The sequence below is a fragment of the Amblyomma americanum genome, chromosome 3 (assembly GCF_052857255.1).
Source record: "Amblyomma americanum isolate KBUSLIRL-KWMA chromosome 3, ASM5285725v1, whole genome shotgun sequence".
In the NCBI taxonomy this organism is placed as follows: domain Eukaryota; kingdom Metazoa; phylum Arthropoda; class Arachnida; order Ixodida; family Ixodidae; genus Amblyomma; species Amblyomma americanum.
The window spans coordinates 181,760,752-181,780,519 of NC_135499.1; the positions used below are offsets into that span (position 1 = coordinate 181,760,752).

Sequence of the window (19,768 nt, forward strand, 5' to 3'; positions counted from 1 at the left end):
AAAGGAATCTCTGCATTTTATCACGAAGCAACCAGATGTAGGGGGAAATTTCTGCAGTTGACAGTACTGCTCAGGGTATTCAAACAAGCACAGTACAGCTTTGCATTTCTGCACCAACTACAGGACACTCCCACATATTGTAACTAAAACGCAGCCAATTTTTTTTACAGGTAAAAGTTTATTCTCATTTTCTCTCACTCTGCCTAGCTTCAGGAATGGCTTGCGGTCACCGCCATCGACAGACCTTTGCAAGCTCTCGGGGGTTGTAACCGCTTATAAATTTCAACTCTGCTTTTCCTTCTTCTGTCCAACCTGCAAAAGGAAAAAAAAAAGAAACAAAACAAAACATTAAAAGAATGATGCGCTGCCGGTCACTGCCACCAGTACTCGTAACACATGGCCAACAGGAGGCACAAAAATTTTGCTCTTTGGTAAGTATACGACAGCACTCTTCATGCCACCTTTCTTGTGGCACAAAAAATCAAATGCACTAATTTTCAGAGCATAAAAGATGCAAGCCAAGTACTTATTCACAACCAAAACGTGCTGCGTTGTGGTCATAGTGCCCTGTGCCTTACTCAACCAGACTGGTACACATTCAAGATATAATCATCATAACCAACTCCCAAGATCTCAGTATTCAAACAAAGGCTGCAAGATGGTGGTTCTTGACACTGGAAAGTTGCGCCGTCACAAGTCGGCACCAGATCACGTGAGGGATAACAAAACTGCAATATAATAGCTCTTTGTTCATTTGTAACCATTCCGCCTTCTGGAGTAGTTTAGCTTAAGAGTTCGAATGAATTACACAAAAAGCCGCAGTTATATTGCAGTTTTTGTATGCCTCAACGTCATCTCGTGCTCACTTGTGACATCCCATCCCAACCATTGTCTGCCAACTGAAACAGAAACAAACTACAGAGGGAAAAGAAATTCAATTACAAAGTATTTATTGAGCGCTGATGAATTCCACTAAGTGATCGATGTTTACTGAGCAGAAACGTACTCCCAAAAATTTGGTGTCTCCACTTCTTTTAAGCCAAGTGACTGGGTAGGCGCAGACTTGCTGCAGATGCAACTACTTTGCTATAATAGAGCACTCTGTTGACAGCATGTCACTCTGGTTTAAAATGTGACTGTGGGGCTACACACGTGTGTATGTTGGTGTTTTGTGTAACGCATTTTTAAATCAAATTTTAGTTGCAAGTGGGCAGCCGTACCACGCCCTTCAATGAGATTCTGCATTTAAGCAACATTTCATTTTTCAATGATTCAAGCAGTTTTTTTTAATTGTGTGAGCATGGGCAGGTGACATGAAAGCAGCTCTTACGATAAGAGTTTACAACCACCGTGTTAAGGTGGAGACTTGGAGAAGTTGATGCACCATACTTAGAAAGGAGAAACAGTGCAAAAACGTAAGAAGAGAAAGAACACGACGGCACAACATGGCATGTTGTGCCGTCTTGTTTCCTCTCGTCCTGTGTTCCTGCACTGTTTTTCCTTCTGAAGTAATTAATTACAAACACCAATTCTAGAAGCTGCACATGGTGTATTCAGCACTAGTACTGCATGTGCTTAAAGAGTAGGTAAAAGGCAACCTCACAAGCAAGAAAAGAAAGAAAATATCTAAGCTGAAGCTTTAGCTGGTTCATGTTTCACAAAGTCAATGACAGCCTCACCTTTAGGGTTCTGAATGAAACCCCGGTCAATGTAGTAGTCCAGACAGCTGTCTATTTCCTTCTCACTGTATTTTGGCACATTAACTGGCAGGAATGGTTCAAAAAACTCAAATCCCTGCAGAAAGACCAAAAAAAAGCAGTACACTAGTGAGAAGCAGTCACACTTGTTTAGCTGCACATGAAAAGGGGACTCCTATACACAGAGATTGCAATCTCCACCTTGTTCACCAAGTGTCCAGCAAACAGCTGTCCAGTTCTGCTTTTCTTAAGAATGAATGGCAAAATTCAGCGACAAAGTATGAGTAACGGAGAGTATGTGCAAATTTGAAATTTTTTAAAATGGTTTACGGGGGTTTAAAGTCCCAAAGCAACTCGGCTATGAGGGACGCCGTAGTGAAGGGCTCCGGAAATTTCGACTACCTGGGGTTTTTTAGCATGCACTGAGAGCACACAGTACACGGGCCTCTAGAATTTCACTTCCATCGAAATTCGACCGCCGCGGCCGGGATCAAAGCCACGTCATTCGGGTCAGCAGCCGAGCGCCATAACCACTGAGCCACCGTGGCGGCGAAAATTTGAGGACTATATCAACACAGACGCAGGTGTGGCCGTCAATGGCTCATTAAGAGGGATGAGATTGTCAAAAATGTGCTCGGTGCCTCAGATGACGAAGCCTGGGAGGGCGACACCGCATGTGAGAAGCTGCCACAGGTACCGCGCCGCATGGCGAAAGAGACCACGGAAGCTCTTGTCGTTCTGCAACAATTCTGCCTCGAGGCTCACGACAGCATTCGCACAGTAAAGTATCTCACAGAACTGCGCAAAATCGTAGTTGACGCGCAGTTTTCACGCCAAAGGCAGGTGACTATTTCTAAGTTTTTCTCCAAATAAATCTGCAGCAATTGAATGCTTTCTTGAAATTTTTTCGAGGTCATTCGAAAATTCGAACTTTCTTTTCCGTCCTTAGAAGTTCAAATTAATGAGATTATACTGTATGCGATGTACTAGTGTCGGGCTGATTAAATGACCGACATTCTTGTACTTGTCTTAGCTTGTTGCTTAGAGATCCTAGTTATCGAAAGAAATACGCAATGCAAATACATCAGAGGTCATGTACAATTTCTTTGATCACTTGCGTCTAATTTCCAACACATTCAGTGCGTTAAGTTTAAATTATAAGCAAGAATCGCTATTACACCACTGGAGAGCAAATGGCTACAACACTATCACTAGAATCTTTTTACCACAAACAACACGTGTGCTAGTTCCTGCCGCTGCGCACAGCGGACATGCTGTTCGGCATAACACAGCCCTCCTTTCTTCCCCATGTGTACCAGATGTGCGAGTAGGAAAGGAGAGGTGCACCAGCTGCGCATGTGACGGGACTCAACTTTCAAGGCCACTGCAAGTAAGGTCCCTACAATAGTTTGACTTCAATGTAAAAAACAAACCACACCCACACAACAAACCTCACACAGCCACTGCAAATTTGCCATAGCATCAAACAACACTTGTAATCATAATCAATCGATTGCTTTCTAAGAGGCAGGCTGATATATTTCTGGAGCATATCAGTAAGTCTCTGAAGAAAAAGCTGCAGGCTGCTTGGTTTATTAAGACTGTTGCCGTGATGGCTTCAGGTAGCCTTCCTTTCAAGCTTAAAAGTATAACAACCGAGGAAAAAAACTAGCTTGGAGCACACTGCTGAAAAGCTACACTCGGGGAAAGCCTTATACATTCCTGTAAGCTCCTAAAATGGGATGGACACAGCACATGGTGTGGTGTGCCACCTGAGAAAAGTACTACAGAAAAATGCTAGCATACACATAAGGAATAAGAACCTCAAAAAAGAAAAACCTGACCTAGCAAAAGCAACATTTTTTTGCTGCAATGCTTTTCATCTTAAGTTATTATACCTGTCACAGACCCCATGAAAGCTTTCTAGTTATTTTGTCTATTGCAGAACCCCACATAGAGTAAACCAAAAGCCTGAAGCTATCTCGCATATTGGAATGTACTACATTTTTCAAAGGCATACATCTATTCTGCACATAACCATACAAAAATAAGTGAATTTGCATACACGCGGCCACAATCAGTTCAAACCACTCTTTCTGAACAGACTACACTTGCGCTCATTTATGATATTACACAAAAGCAAAGATCTTGAGATCATGCCTCTGTGTGAGAACTGAATGCAAAAAAGCATGATGGTCGCAGCAAAAAATAACATGAAAGTCTGCAAATAAATTGTCCACAAACATAATGCATGCCATGTGCAGTGCTCAATATCTGTTGGGAGTCTGAGGCTGCCTGAACATGGTGAACTAGTCATGTGGATAGCATATCCCCATTGGCAACAAGACATGAAAACATGGAGGGTGGTCGTTACCTCGAGGCCCAGGAGGTACTTTGGATAGTAGCAGGGCACGTTCTCATGTGTGAAGCCAAGCTGCTTAAGCGACTGGGCCGCCTCATCAACACTCACGACTATAGCTGCATTCCTCTGAAAGGGACATGGTTGTAAACAATATCCAAAGCTCTTCGCATCACTGCTTTCAGAATGAATGATGGCCATTGTGAGTAACAAGCGAGCGCATCTTGCCACTGCACTTACCCAGTCACCTTTGAGAATCTCCTTGAAGTGCCTGACTATAGTCAAGTCTTTTGCTGGAATCTGGAAAACAATATTTAAGCATAAAGATTATTACCTTAGGGGCAGATTCATCCTGATGTTTTCTAAAGGTAAATGCAGCTTTCAGTGAAACACTCCTTACAGCCAAGCACTAATACCACTCCAGCAGTAATACAATATGCAGAAAAGATGATCAAGCACTATGCACAAGTGCACAAAATGTTTACGAAGCACAACATCAGAGAACAAGCTTGTGCACCTCTACACACGCCCAGGAATTGATGCATACAAGCCAGGCCTTAGTGTACAAACTACATCATGCATCCCTAAACTTCAAGTGAAGCAACCAGGTTGCAAAGAATTTTTTTAAGTTTGTTTGCCACTGCTGCCTTCCATATGCATCTGACCGCACATTTACCCGGTAATTAATAGTATGCTCAGTTTTCGGGCCACACTGCACTGCCCACTTAAATATATAATGAAGGTAAAGAAGACGTAAGGCACTCACAAAGGACTTATCAAGCCGACGAAGGTAGGTGTTTTGCCAGAAGCTGTTGACACCTTTGACAATGACCATGGTTTTCATCCTAAGGCAAAGTGCATACATATCAGAAAATAAATGAAACTGTAACAATCTTCGACTGAGCCGATAAGTATTTCCAAAAATGATATGAGGCATGGAAAAGAGATAACTAAGTAAAGCATCAAGACTGTCATGCATAGTGCACTTCTTGAATGGCGCTGCTACTGTCTGAAAGTTGCAGGGAGAGTTTGGCACAATTCCGCAGCAGCTCAGCAATGCTATTTAACATTCACAGTAACATTACTTTATGATAACATGATGGCATCAATTAAGTCAGATTAACATCGCCACTTGATAGCACTGAAATGCACTTCCACAGCAAGATGAAGTCTGTAACCCAAGTCGTGGCGACAGCAGAAAACCTCACTAAGAGGCATTTCAATAAGAACAGAGTAGGCTTAGCACCAAAAATACATCTGACCGGCTCCCAAGAACTCAAATTAGACAATGAATGAACTTGATCCTTCTAAATGGGAAACACAGTCCTGCAAGCATTTCAGCCAGATACTGGTAGCAACAACCATAAACTCTTATGCCTATGCCAGCACATGTCAGGCTCTATGTGTATGGGCACTGGCAAAGTTGTACAGCAAGGGCATTTGACCACAGTTCTTTCCTTTGCAGACTGCCCACTTTCCTCTACTTGTTTGCCTTCTAGCTCCGCCTTCCACTAAATTACCCTTGCCCCTTAGAGCCTGCATTATCCCTTGGACTGTACTGAACTACCAAGGTGATTTCAAGCTGACACCCATTGCTGATGGCATAAGAATGCGACAGTTTCCTGCAATCTTCTGTCACTTGTTACTGTGTCAAAACAAATAACATAGCACTATAGCATGACATTCTCAATGTTGTTTGCCTTGCCTATAGCATGACATTCTCAATGTTGTTTGCCTTGCCTTCATCAGGTCAAGAGAAAGCAAAGGATGAACATGTGTGCAATTCTGTGCAGTCCTTTGTACAGTACCAGTTTACTCTTTATGGTCAGCACAGTCTTGCGTCTGAATAGGAGCCATGGTTAACCTAGAATAAAGCAACTTCATCACAAAAAGGGTAGGGCCACAGCGGTGGCTGAGTGGTTGTGGCGCTCGGCTGCTGGCCCGAAAAACGCGGGCTCAGTCCCGGCCGCGGCGGTCGAATTTCAATTGAGGCGAAATTCTAGAGGCCCGTGTACTGTGCGATGTCAGTGCAAGTTAAAGAACCCCACGTGGTTGAAATTTCCGAAGCCCTTCACTATGGCGTCCCTCCTAGCCTGAGTTGCTTTGGGACGTTAAACCGCATGGCATTGTGGACACGCACTAAAACCTCAGAACAGAGGCATGTTTACATTTTGGCTCGATTAAGGGATGGCCACTGTTACCTCAAATCAACTGTGTGAACTCATGCTCAACAGAACCACAAAGCCAATGCTGCATGTATAGTGCTCCACATGCTTGTCTACAGTGCTTAATCGACATGCCCTGGTATGTTTTCGAGATTCGAAATCGAGTCGAACAGTGATCGAGTTTTTTGAGCCATGAGGACTTAACCAGGATCAATGCAAAAGCGAATGATCAACAGGACATGGTTAAGGTCCAAGACCACTCTCAAATGAAGCCAGCATACTCCTTGTTTCGCAGTCTCCGCACTCAAGAGAAGTATGTGGTGCGTAGACACTAACACCACCGTCACAAAGTGACATAAGCATGCTCACCTCCCAGCATCTGTCTGCAACTTGATCTCCTGTAGGAGGGCTCCCATACAGTCACACGCATGCTTCATACGCTCGACTCCCTGCACGCACATGCCACATGGCATGCAGTGAGCACTTTGCACAGAGTCCTGCAGTCTACCTGAACAGCCATACTCACGTGATCTACTATGTTGGTCAGCGGTTCCCCTTTCTCAGTAACTTCCCGTTCAGACCACTTGTAGGCTTGAGACGTCGTCAGCTGCAATAAAAAGGAAGAAACTGGAATTATGGACTCCCTGGTCATTGGCTTGAAGTGGATGGCAGTGTGGTCTAGCCTCAGAGGTCCACAACAATAGTAGTACATTGAGGTCACTGCACTTTACTTTGAAAATCGTCTGTGCTGGCAGTACTTGCATTAAATTTTCTGCTTTTCTTAGCTTATAAACGCTCTGCTTTTAGTTAAAGTAGCATCTTTGTCATTAGAATCGGTGATCTGATTAACCTGTTGCCCTCGATGTCCCTTTAACAAAGTGTCCAAGACTCAATGGTACGCTGGTGTGCACAAGAGAATGGAGAACTGGCAGAAATTCAGGCATGTTAATTAATGACAGACCACAACAGAAGGACTTTCAAAGGCATTTTTTCACTGCCATTAGGCTGATGCCGAAGAAACTAGCTTGACATCCAAATTCATTTGTACGACAATGCAGACTGTTTGCAGGACCATCTTTTGCAAATTGTGGGCCATTTGTGAAAGTCACGAAAATTTGGTAACTTACGGCAGACTTAAGCTGCTAGCTCACAGTTATTACAGCACTGAGTATGTCATGCTGGGTGGTGCTCACAAAACAATTGCTGCAGCATCTTCTAAACAAGAGAAAATGATAAAAATAAAAGCATTTACATTTAGCTCCTTCAGCCTCGCTGCATTGAGAACACGAAAGTGCTGCAGCCAGACTGCTGCATCAATGGGAGAGTCTATCAATGTTTCATCACTTGCATTCTGTGCGTGGTCCTTTGGCCGTTTCACCCAATGAGCAGCTGAAGAAAAGGACAACATGATGGTCAAGCAGCAGTCGAACCAAGATCAAAATAAACACCATTCAGTTATAGGGCCTGGTTGATACTGAGTTCAATTTTAGCTAAATGATCCCGGCAGGCATTGATGAGCCACGAACACCCTTTCCATGCAACTCAAAATGAGGAAAAACACAAGCTCTTATTATCAGGCAACACACTCACCATACTCTTTGGACACAATAATCCAATCGTTCAGAGCTGCGTAATGCAACAGATGGGCCTGCGTAACTGCTTTCCCGCAGCCCATTTTACCATCTTGGCAACGTTGTTAAGGTTCACTGCACAAGTGATAACACGTAACACAAAACTTGCCCGACACACACTAGAATAGTTCAGCCTTATGAAAGAAATAGGAGTGATGAAGTGTAAGGCACTCTTGTCATTTTACCAACAACTCATGTATCATCTTGCATGCATTGTTGAGCACACAATCAGCACTTGTGACATCACAATTATTAACTGCACAACAAACCTATTCCTCAGTTATTCCTAAAGATGGGAACCAAGCGTGGTTATCATGCCTCTGCTGTTAACTTCCAATCGCTTGAGCCTTCCACATCTGTAATCCAGCAGCAATGTTTCCCCCCATCTATGTTACCTTTGTAATTAATGAAGGAAAGTTTCATTTGCATGCTTCATAGATGCATGTGAGATATATGTCATTATGAGAGTGGTAAACATTGCTAGCGCAGAGCTGACAGCAGCAAGTATGAACTGTGCAAATGTTTTTGACCAAAATGCAAAGAAATTACAGGCTCCACTTAACGCGATGATGCAGGAAATGCATTTATCTGCAGTAGCAGTGCATTAGAAAATAATCTTTGGCTTAAACTGCTTCTTAAAAAATGTCCAAATGATCTCTCATAAACAGGACTCTGCCATTTCCAAATCTACGCACTTCTGTCAAGCAATTGCAAACAAAAGTGTGTACAATTTATTTATATTGCATCTTGGTAGTGTAGTACAGGTATCTGATTTAAAAGATTATTTTCTAACAGCATTACTAAACCACTGAATTCCATGTTTCGAAAAGAATATCGGTAAGTCAATATGCTAAAAAAGTAGACACACCTAATTTTGGGGTGCATTTTTTCTTTGGAGTGATACACTGGACAGTGGTATGCACGAGTCACAACATGGAATTCACATACGCCAGCTGATTGATTTAGAATTGAAATTTTTTCGAGCCATTTCGATTTTTGTTTCAAAAGCCAAACGAAGGCTGTGATGCCACAGACAATATGAGGTCACATGAGGCATGCAAAAACTGTGATATAATCGCTGCTTGTTCATTTTCCGTCATTCTGATCCTTGGGGCTGGCGAAGAAAGCAGCTACTATGCTGCAGATTTTGTATGCGTCATGTGATCTGAAGCGTCTTTTATATCACCGCCATCATTTGGCTGTTGAAACAGAAACACGAGAGAAAAAAATTCATTATAAATTAATTACTGCCTGTTCACAGCAATCCTAAACAGGGAAACCACTTATTGACAGTAATCCTAAACAGAGAAGACACAACTACAATTTGGTGCATCTACTTCTTGGAGCATAAAAGATGAGATGCAACAGAATTTGTCACAATTCTTGCCTCTTAGACTTCTGCAAGAGCTTGTATGGTGTGGCCTACAAGCATTTCATGCTTAAAGAAACACTTAAGTCAACTCCGTAGAAATTTTGTTCAAAGTAAAAATTGACAAGGTATGTCCGGCAGTAAATGCGTTTCTTGCAGAGAAAATTGGATTTTAAATTTTTCCTACACCCACAGCGGAAAGAAAGCTCTTCTAAAATTTAGTCTGAAATAAGACGGCGTTTGGAACCAGTGTTGGATGCCATCACGCGTCATTATGCAAAAACGCTGATGTTCTCCACAAAAATATTTTGACGTCGCTAAATGAGCCCATGTTCCAAAATGGCAGAGATATCAACACTGTACCAAAGTAGATCCGCTAGTCACGAAAACTGAACTTGCAGCCAGGAGCAATTTTTCACCGATTCCAGAATGTACAGGCAAGTTCTAGTGTTAAATTACCTCGCAAAGAATGCAGACCATAACGTGCTACTTTGCAAGAAATGTTTGCGCCCAAATAGGCCAGTAGTTTGCGCAGAGAATTTTTTTAGAAATCCAACAGCCATAGTGGAAACCTCTATATTAAGCACATATATACTGAGGACTGAAGTAAAATGTTATGAGCAGCACTCTTTTCCTTAATAAAAGTAATCTCAACACATGCGGATACAAAGCATGATCCTCAGGGCAGGAAGGGAATAGTCGTATGACTCGATGTATGACTTCACTTCTAGGAATGGCTGCCGCACCATGATGCTCATCTCAGCAAACATATCATTCTGCAAAGAAAACATGCCATTCAGTAAAGCTTGTTTGCATTCCCACAAACTAAGGATGAAGCGGACAGGGTGTCCACAAAGTCATGACTCGCTCTTAGATTTTTGACACCGTAAAATTAGACCGACTGAACGCTTCCTGCAGGTTTTTTTTTCCACACATCTCGAATGCACTAGGCTGAGCTGAATATAATAGTTTTGAATTGTTGATTTACGGATAGTAACAACAAATATATGACATGTTAATTTTTTCTCAAAATGGGTCCCAAGGATGAATTTATTCAACTTGCTCTGAAGAACGCAGTCATTTATGAGTCAAGGCACACCAATTTCATGTGCAGTCAACAGTGCTGATTCACAAATTCTTCTGACCGATACCTCTACTGCCCCAAAAGTGAACAACCACTTCTGTGATTGGGCATAAGTGCCTGCCACGCGTCTTGCATTTATTTTGGATCATCATCATCATCAGCCTGACTACACCCACTGCAGAGCAAAGGCCTTTCCCATGTCTCTCCAATTAATCCTGTCCTGAGTAGTCCTTCATAAAGCCGAACTAATCCACAGAAGCATGACATCTCTGCTCAATCATCACTGCATATTGCACCATGAACAGCCACACTTTGTTACAGGAACCCAGCTCAGCTTGTTCCCACGTCTGTCAACCTAAGTTCGCACCTTAATCACGGCAATGTTGTCCACAGATAAATTAGAAAGATGTGAATAGCGCGACAAACGAACGAAGCATCAAACCAAATGGATAAATTATTCGATCGTGAAAGGTGTACGAAAGAGTAACTTTCTGCTGCAGAAGAAGCCCCACAGAGACTACTCCCGTAAACAGGAAAACAGCAGCAAGAACGTTGCGCACATATCACGCATATTCATGACGAGGAAATTTTTCCTGCGTTTGTTAGCAAGCTTCTTGACAGGTGCACGTCCTACCTCGCCATCGCATTTTAACTGCTCATCAAGTTGAATGGCATCAGAAAAATTTGCCTTTTGCCCTTTCGATTGCGTCGAAGTTAAATTTTAGCAAGCTTTACCTCGATACCTTGCATCTACTGCAGAATGCTGTGCCGATGCATTTCACTCGAGACATTTTTTTTTTTTCGCAAAGATCCTTGAGGGACTTACCAGAATTTCCAGTTTCTTTGGTACCTTATAAACCCCGAACACTGATTTTTGCACATCTTGAGGCACGGTGTAGAACCTCGCTTCATGCTCCTTGGTGTGGTTTGTCTGGAAGGAATCACGGCTACGTGAGTGTAACACAGTGAGAATCACCGCGTAGAATATGGGCTTACAGGATTAGATTCTGAGGTTCTGAAATGACAAAATGTCTTTTCGGGAGCAACGGCGACTTGGGTCGCGAAGCATTTTGCGCTCATGTGCCCATGCCTCAGGTCCTTGGATTGGAGCAGCAAACCTTTAAAAAAAGATTTAAAAGAAAACAAATGTTTTGCACTCGCGTCTTCAGGGAATGCTAGCACTTAGACATGGCGTAAAATTAACGGAAACGAAACTCCACATAAACTTACGGCTAATTTTCAGAGCCATGCCGCTCCAAGAGCAGTGCGCCGCCGCCACTACTAACGATTCTCGTGCCCTCTGTAGGCAAAAGTAAAACCACATCGTGTTGGTGGTGTATTAACTTGTATCAAAATGTTTTATTATAAATTTTCTAATAGCCGTTTAAACAGGGTTTTTTTTTTGTGTGTGTGTGTGTAATGCTAAAATCTTCATAATCTGTCTATTTACAGTTTCCGGTTCCGGTCTTCGCACACATGGTAGGCTGGTTGCAAGCTTTTGCGCCTCCAGTGTAGCGCATAGTAAGCCACATTTATACAAAAGATGTTTGCTAAAGCTATTTCTCGATTGCCCTTGAACGCTTTTCGAATTTCCGAGTCACCTGCTCTTCAATTCACGGTGTTAAACACTTTCAGGACTGTGCATTCTCATGCCCTTGTGAGTGCATCTGTGCCGGTACTCACTCGACGGCTACAGGAACCGCACGAAATCATCAGCCATGTTCGCGAAAGCCGACGTTATGCAGGGCACAGCCACTGGCAGAACATCCGTCATATCAAGGCGGCCAAGGATGCTCACAAGGCGTCGGAAACAACCAAGCACACACGCTACATCGAAGCGGCAGTGAAGGCCGGCGGCGGAAGCACAGACCCGAGGTTAAACCGTGCTCTAGCGAACGCGATCGAGAGCGCCAAGAGGACCCAGGTCGTAACCAACGCGAACATCGAGCAGGCAATTAGACGAGGAGCGGGGCTCGATAAGCCCAAGAATTTTAAAAAGCTCACGTACGAAATTATTATGGAGCACGGCGTGCTGTTAGTGCTGGACGTCGAGACTGGACACACAAGCAAGTTCGGTGCCGACCTGAAGGCGATCTGCAAGAAGCACACATGCAGGATAGCGCGAGGCGGTGTGAAGGAGCAGTTCCAGCAGAAAGGCTTTGTCCGAGTCTCCAGCCGAGAGGATGGCGGCACATTGGACCCCGATGCGGCTCTCGAGGTGGGAATCGAGCATGGTGCTGAGGATGTGATTGAGATCGATGGCGAGACGAAGATGTGCGAGTTCCTGTGCGATACGAATGACTACTACTCCCTGTCAAAGGCGCTTACTTCCAGCGGCTACGTTGTCGTCGACTGTGGCGTGAAGTACATACCTTTTGTGCCCGTCAAAGTTCCTGAGGAACACCTGGACGTGGTCGGCAGGCTTTGCGACGAACTCGAGGAACACTCCGACATCGTCGCGGTGCACACAAATATTGCTTAAATTTTGAGAGGACCGTAGTGAAGCCGCCTTTAAAACCTTCATACAGGTGGAATTGTGAAGACTCCTTTGGCAAACTACATGTGATTCACACGAAAGTCAATTTGCACTGACTTACTCCACATAGACCTGTATGCATATGACTGAACATATGTCGACATAACCAGCAATGCTTTGCAGTTCATGTTATCTGGTATGCACTGCCTGAAGTACTTTACGTAATGGCTACAATGTCAGTATAAAAAGGAGAAATGAAAAGGCAGGCATATTGCATGAACTTACTGTGCGTGCAATATGTAGTTTTAAGTCGTAGTTGTGAACAAATGCATTGCACTTGTTTTGCAGTAAATGCTGCTGCAGCTCAAGGATTAAGCACTGTTTCACTGTTTAGTGGTGCATAGCTAAAGGGAATTTTCTGCTTTGCAAGAGTAAATTGCTAGCACTTGCAAAGACCACAATTTGAAGTTTGCAATCTTGCATGAAACCATTAACAAATAGAAAGCCACTTGTCAACATGAACCCTTTCTTGAGAGAAACCTAAGAGTTCAGGATTAATAGAAAATTAAACATCATGCTGTATTATAAAGGTGGAACACCTTTAAATGACTCAAATGAATGGGACAGGAATTTATTTCTGTATGGTACAAAGATGCAGGCCAACAATACAAATTTACGGTCCTTTCATGGCAACGGAACTGCATAGACATCAGGACCCACGACAGGAATGGAGGCGAAATTCTAGAGGCCCAAGTACTGTGCGATGTCAGCGCACATTAAAACAACCGAAGTGTTCAAAATTATCCGGAGCCCTCAACTGCGGTCTCCCTCATAGCCCGAGTCGCTCTGGTGGCGTTAAAGCCTATAAGAACCAAACCATGACACAAACGTGCAATGGTAGCATAGCGTCGTCACACAGGCAGTTTTCGGTATTCCACTACTTCCTCTCAAGATTTTATAAAGTGAAGAGGATACAAAAGAAGCACTGTTGGCAAGGAAGCAGGCACGTAGGCAGGAGTGTTTTTCAGTAGGTGCCCAAGGTAATTATGCAGTTGCTCATATCAGGGTGCTGGGCGATGCAAGGCGAACATGAGCAATGCTAAGAAGACTGGGGGGCTTAGGCCAATCAATGGAGACCTTGCAGCACATTGGAGTGCCCCAATCTTCATCTCATGCTCACTTTCCAGATATAGGCCACAAACACAGAAGCTAACAATGATGTTCAGCTGCATGACTGACATGACATGCGGGCACCTACCAAAATGGAAGAAATTACAATATCATAACTATGGTACTGCGGATATAATTGGCTCGTGAAAAAGGTAATATAGACAATACCTTGTGCATTCTACAGGAAGTCATCTGTTCTTGTTTTTTTTATTGCCTTGAATCCAATAGTGCAACTACATTGTTCAGAGGGCGGTGGCGACCACATTTTCGTACCATTGTGTCGGACTACTTCAAAAACCAGATAGAACATAATCAAGAGACATTGCCTGTACAAGAAAGTATCTGTCCAACGTTTACTGGCTAATGGTTATCTACATTGGCCTTTGCGAAATGGGCATTTAAAGCAGGGAGTTAGGTTAGTTGGTATTTGATTGAGATCGACGGCGAGACGAAGATTTGCGAGTTCCTATGCGATACGAATGACTACTACTCCCTGTCAAAGGCACTTACTTCTAGCGGCTACGTGGTAAAGATGTCGAATAAAGATGAATGAATGAATGAATGTCGAGTGAAAAGACATAACTAGCACACAACACCACCACTAGCATAGCATCTTTTTCTACATCTTGATCCTTGTTATGTACTAGTCATTGCATCCAGACGAGGTGGACTGAAACTAGCATGCTTTTTTTTGCACATTCAGCTAAACAGTATAGAGATATGATATTTCCGGTGCTATATCACACTGCTGTGTTAAGGTAGGTTTGAACCAGAGAACTGGCAAACATATTCAGCAGCGAAATGAAGTCAAAGAACAACAGCAAAAAGCATAGTTTCAACAAACTTTTATTAACAGGATGCTCTTCCATCCTACACAGCTACTCTTCCCACTGTCTATCAACATTTATGTGTGACAACAAATCCGCAGCAAAGAGGCTCTTCAAGGGTCTCCGTTTAGGTTTTGAAACCTCTCTGTACGTGCGCAACCCCCGCCTAACAAATTCTTTCGGCACGTACTTTTCTTCCTCCTGCACAAAAAAGATAAATACCAAAGTTGCTACGTATATACATTATATGAACTGCCATTGCACAGCATGTGAGCATTTTTGTATGTCGCCTCTATCAATAAGCAGCCACTACAGCTGGGATTCAATCTCGGAACCTTGGCCTCAGGCTGAACGTCAAACCCACTGAGCCACTACAGTGGGTGATAGAGACTTCAGATCTTCATACACTGCTGAAGTTACTAATTTGATAGCCTTATCTCTCGAATGAACTTCTCAGTGGTGTTTTTTATATGCTACGTGTAGTTTACCACACGATATTACACCAGATGGATTTGTGAGTTAGGCAGGCACCATGCAGCTACATCCAAACATCATTTCTCATATGAGAATACTGCGGCTCAAGCTCTTCTAAAACCTGGCAGCATAAAAATGTAACTGCCCAGCAACTACGGCAAGAACCTGTAGAAGCTTTGTTGCATTTAATAGAGGAAATAACAGTCATGTAAATAAAGCAAGACAACATGTTATACCCGTGCCATATGTGCACAAGAAATGACAGTAAATGGTTAAAGGCCTTAAGTCTGTTAATTTCATTATTTTCGGAGTCGGTGCTACACGTCCACATTTAATGTCATTATACGAAAGTCACGATGACAATAATGCTTGCAAGGCAATGAAAAATTTCACCTAAATACAAACAGTGCTAATGTGCACAATATCTCCAGAATGTTATTCAAATGCAATATACAAATTATTTTGCAGAAAATACCGCTGCTCTTGCTTGACAATTCGAAAAAGTAGCCATACACTCGTGTGTCAGTTTACAAGCCGAGAGTATCCATCAAAAGTGTTGGTAAAAATGGTGCCCTTCACATCAAAAATGCAGTGGAGATGCCTCATCTGTCTGAATTGTTATGAATTAACCATTTACTAATGGTTAGGAAGTTGTTAGTAACAAAGTTGTGCGCTATTCTGTGTGTGGAATGGGTGCAAGAGTACACATTGCCCAGGCAAATGAGTAGGTCGCGAATGGTAGTAAGGCTAATGCCATTAAATTTATGCGTATGGCACCGCTCGAATGCAATTAAAACTTAAGGCAGTAAGAACTTAATGGCATTAAAGTGGCCCGTGTGGCACGGGTGTGACTCGTACACATTGAAAATGGTAGTGCCAATAAGGCAACAGTGTGTTGCTCATACTGCCAATTACAAGGAGAGAACTGGAAATTCCAATAAAGCACTGCATTTTAGCATCTCCAGAACAAATCCAGATACAACTATGAATCCACAAATGTCCGTTATCTTTTAACAATGTCAGTCAAAGTCAGCACCTGCATCAAACATTCACGTAAACCTTTTATGTGTTTTTCGCATATGACAAGAAAAGTTACCATTATAACTAATCATATCAGCATAACATTGAGACAAACTATATCCATTTGCTGTTCACAGTAAAAATAGCTTCTGTGGCTCTTTCTGGGTACGGTGACATTTGTCTGGCAGCAGAAGACACATTTACGGCTGAGAAAATCGAATTTGAACATTTTTCCAGCACTCAATTCAAACTCATAATGTCTACACCAAAAAGGACTGGTTGCCACAGTTTTGAAGTAAATGGCAGGGTAGCTGAGTAGCATAGGTTCTGGGATATGTGATCAAAATTCAGTTTCAAAACATGCTTTACTTGCAAAATCGGCACGTAATCGAGACATCCATATTTCGTATTTTGGTCCTTTCCAGCTTATAAAAGTTCCATTTTTGGCGAGATCACCCTCTTTGTGATTGGAATGCGGTGCCCAATCGATACAGATCAACTTCAATTTTGTACTCAGGTCCCTAATGTGAATAACAATGAATGGAGGGAAGTTAAAAAGTTCAGGTTCAGTTCACGTCTTACTGTAGTTAGGTAGGGCTGGCTAAGATACATCATAGTCTTCTCTTCAATGGCAAGCTTCTTCCAGAGGTCCATCTTGAATTTTGGTGTGACTTCTGGGACAATTCTGTGCTTTCTGAAATAGAAAAACGAAAACATATTATATAAAGAAAGTCATTGTCATGGTATGCAATCACTTTTCTAAAATATCACACAAGAGATTACAAAAAAATTGCTAAGGCTTTTTTTGGGATTGACGTAAAGATCAGAACGAATTCTCCAAGGCAAGAGTTAAATTAGCATCATCTCTGTGAAACCCAAAATGAGGCTAACTGTCACTAAGGTCACTAATGGCATGAGTCATTTTGTGTTTTGTGTTCTTGAGGTGCCAAATTTTCAAACCTGAGAACGGATATAAGAGCGGAACAAAAATCACAACGCACTTACACTGTAGTGTACATGGCAACACACACACACTCTAGTTTCATTACCCTGACAGGCGACTGTATCGTATACAAATGTACACTCAAAAAGGTCCAAAAGCAGATAGAGTAACTGGCACGAACACAGGCCTGTGTCAAGCATGTGAAATGGCCTCTTTTTTACTCTTCCAAGGTATTAAATTTACTACCATCACCAATATCCGTATTTCTCACCCATTCCTTTATTAAATAAGACAACGTATGACAACAGCAACTGTATCTATATATCTGAAATCTCTTTTTGCTCATAACCTGGGCAAAACACATTACTGGCAATCGCCACATTAAAAACTTCAGTACAGATTCGGCTGACTGCCGTTAGTGTAACAAATCTTAATTATAAAGAAAGCCAACATCATAACAAGACGCTCATTTCCCTTGCCTTGTCTGCTCTATAGCTTAACAAGGGCCTTGGCTCTGTAGTCTTGATGCCATAGGTAGCAAAAGAGGATTCTCGCATAGCTTCCATCCTCGCCGTTCAATCATGTTCCATGTGACACTCACAGTAATACAGGAAGTACTACGTCCGCCGCTATGGATTAGGGTGTCGCTGGTGAACACTCTCAAGGTTCGGTTACACACAACATAAATACCGCCGAAAGCGGAAGATTGGACAACCGCCGCCGTAGCTCAGTTGGTAAAGCACCAGACGTGAAATTCGGAGGTCATGGGTTTGGATCCCACTGGCAGCACACGGTCTTTTTACCTTCTGCTTTGTAATCAACTATTTTCAGCGAAGAAATAGTTGAACTGTGAGTTTCCCATTGATCAACACAACGAATTAAAAATGCAATCAGATAGAAAAACTCCTCTATACTCCTGTGATTTCGTCGCCTACTGGCTCCCTTCGTACATACGTCATAACGAGCTCCTCATTCCCCCGCCTTGTCTGCTCAGAATCTTAATTATATAATTTTATCTGCCACAAAAGTAATGCCATTTAATTTTGGCATGATTTTCACTATCTTATTTTTAAATATAAATGCAGTGTTTCCTTTTTGTCTATATAACAAATGCAAACCATCGCCAGGCAACACTCAGCACGTTTTAACGTGTAATCACAGCTCAAGGAATAATTACGGCGAAGATCATGATGATATACTTTACAGTAAAGCAGAGCCGCCGCGGTGGCTGAGTGGTTATGGCACTCGGCTGCTGGCCCGAAAGACGCGGGTTCGATCCCGGCCGCGGCGGGTGAATTTCGATGAAGGCGAAATTCTAGAGGCCCGTGTGCTGTGCGATGTCAGTGCACGCTAAAGAACCCCAGGTGGTCGAAATTCCCGGAGCCCTTCACTACGGCGTCTCTGATAGCCCGAGTCGCTTTGGGAGGTTAGACCCCCATAATCCAACCAGTAAAGTATACCCTATGGCCTCTAGGTGTCTGCCGAATCTAAACCACGGACAAGCTTTCTATTTACTTTTTTCTTCGCTGTTCTCCACACTGTCGTTGGCCGTAGAAAAAAGAAAATGGTTTCGCGGCATGTCGCGGCACGTGTGTTGGTAGCAAAGAATGGCCAACAATAAGTACAAACTGCGACTTTGGCTGACAGGCCATACTGCACATCAAGACTGCGAAGAAATTCAATTTGTCTGCGGCTGCTGTGTTAATCTATCCCCAATGTTATGCGGCCAACTAAGTGTTCAGAAGCGCAATCTTAGCGAGCCAGCCAGTTGTATACAGTCCGAACGTTCTTTTCGTGAAGTTCATGCCCCTTTCTCTGGGCTGAGGTTAATGGCTAGAGGACGACGTCCTCTGAAAGCCAAGGGTAAGTGCCCTGACGACTCCAGATAGTGATCGCCAGCAGCACACTAGCGAAACAAAACGCACAAAAGTCGAGGTCTCACAGCTTTAATAACATTCTGCGGGCCAGCTGACTTACTTCAATCTAGCATTCTTTTCTTTTCGGTATATTTCACGGGTGAGTAAAAAGAAGAAATTCAAGCGCAAATGCTCACAGTGAGATCACCATACTCCACTTACCCAATTGTGATCTTCCCTGGAATATGTTTCACGAAATGAAATCGAGGCCCGCCGAAGCCTCGCCTTTTAAACACTCCAAATAACGCTTCTGTCAGCCTCATGTTTACACTTTTCGTAATGTCAAAACGCAAGACTTTCTACGTTTGCTGGAAGCAAAAGCACGACGATGCGAAAGTTCTGCCTAGTTCTGCCGTTTCACATGGTCACCGCCATCTTGGAAAAAGTTGCAGCGATGATGCGATCGCGATTGCGTTGCTGCGGGGGCCGCCTCGCGCACTCCACTAGGAGGACTCGCGCGTCTGGCAGTGGCCACGGACAAAAAGTTGAGTGGTTTAGTGTAACTGGCAAGTACGTTCAAGCTAGGGTATGTAGTAAGAAACTCTATGCGTTCAAGTACAATGTTCTAGAAGGCTTTAGTTCAAGTGCGGTAGCCTGCCTTCAAAACTGGATATTAAAACGCAAAAAAAAAAAGCAG

General features: G+C 43.0%; 3 protein-coding genes across 4 annotated transcripts; 1 reads left to right on the forward strand and 2 right to left on the reverse strand.

Moving 5' to 3' along the window:
- Positions 1-158: 158 nt before the first annotated feature.
- On the reverse strand, positions 159-11,637 carry mRpS29 (mitochondrial ribosomal protein S29). 2 transcript variants are annotated; one of them, XM_077659061.1, is made up of 13 exons: positions 11,536-11,637; positions 11,302-11,423; positions 11,132-11,236; positions 9,889-9,997; positions 7,812-7,904; positions 7,474-7,610; positions 6,748-6,828; positions 6,591-6,670; positions 4,823-4,901; positions 4,297-4,356; positions 4,072-4,185; positions 1,680-1,794; positions 159-312 (listed from the first exon to the last, which is right to left on the reverse strand). In XM_077659061.1, the coding sequence occupies exons 1-13, from the start codon at positions 11,627-11,629 to the stop codon at positions 227-229; spliced, it is 1,275 nt and encodes a 424-aa protein (XP_077515187.1). In that variant the 5' UTR covers positions 11,630-11,637; the 3' UTR covers positions 159-226. The 2 variants fall into 2 exon arrangements, with proteins under 2 accessions (XP_077515187.1, XP_077515188.1); XM_077659062.1 differs by lacking the exon at positions 4,072-4,185.
- Positions 11,638-11,755: 118 nt separating this feature from the next.
- LOC144125570 (putative transcriptional regulatory protein Dgeo_2194) lies at positions 11,756-12,968 on the forward strand. Its single transcript, XM_077659063.1, has one exon. It carries the CDS (start codon positions 11,849-11,851, stop codon positions 12,785-12,787), a length of 939 nt encoding a protein of 312 aa, XP_077515189.1. The 5' UTR covers positions 11,756-11,848; the 3' UTR covers positions 12,788-12,968.
- Positions 12,969-14,779: 1,811 nt separating this feature from the next.
- On the reverse strand, positions 14,780-19,534 carry LOC144125572 (large ribosomal subunit protein mL63). The gene is made up of 3 exons (XM_077659065.1): positions 19,294-19,534; positions 16,855-16,966; positions 14,780-14,979 (listed from the first exon to the last, which is right to left on the reverse strand). The coding sequence occupies exons 1-3, from the start codon at positions 19,392-19,394 to the stop codon at positions 14,830-14,832; spliced, it is 363 nt and encodes a 120-aa protein (XP_077515191.1). The 5' UTR covers positions 19,395-19,534; the 3' UTR covers positions 14,780-14,829.
- Positions 19,535-19,768: the final 234 nt, after the last annotated feature.

What these genes read in the sequence shown, in the direction of transcription:
- mRpS29 (XM_077659061.1), bottom strand. Translation starts at nt 11,629, where the DNA reads ATGTGGTTTTACTTTTGCCTACAGAGGGCACGAGAATCGTTAGTAGTG. An exon ending in TGACCAACATAGTAGATCAC is followed by an intron (nt 6,671 to 6,747) that starts GTGAGTATGGCT and finishes ATGTGCGTGCAG; the next exon opens with GGAGTCGAGCGTATGAAGCA. An exon ending in AGATTCTCAAAGGTGACTGG is followed by an intron (nt 4,186 to 4,296) that starts GTAAGTGCAGTG and finishes TGTCCCTTTCAG; the next exon opens with AGGAATGCAGCTATAGTCGT.
- LOC144125570 (XM_077659063.1), top strand. Translation starts at nt 11,849, where the DNA reads ATGTTTGCTAAAGCTATTTCTCGATTGCCCTTGAACGCTTTTCGAATT.
- LOC144125572 (XM_077659065.1), bottom strand. Translation starts at nt 19,394, where the DNA reads ATGAGGCTGACAGAAGCGTTATTTGGAGTGTTTAAAAGGCGAGGCTTC. An exon ending in CCAGGGAAGATCACAATTGG is followed by an intron (nt 16,967 to 19,293) that starts GTAAGTGGAGTA and finishes TTTCTATTTCAG; the next exon opens with AAAGCACAGAATTGTCCCAG. An exon ending in GCCAGCCCTACCTAACTACA is followed by an intron (nt 14,980 to 16,854) that starts GTAAGACGTGAA and finishes TTTTTTGTGCAG; the next exon opens with GAGGAAGAAAAGTACGTGCC.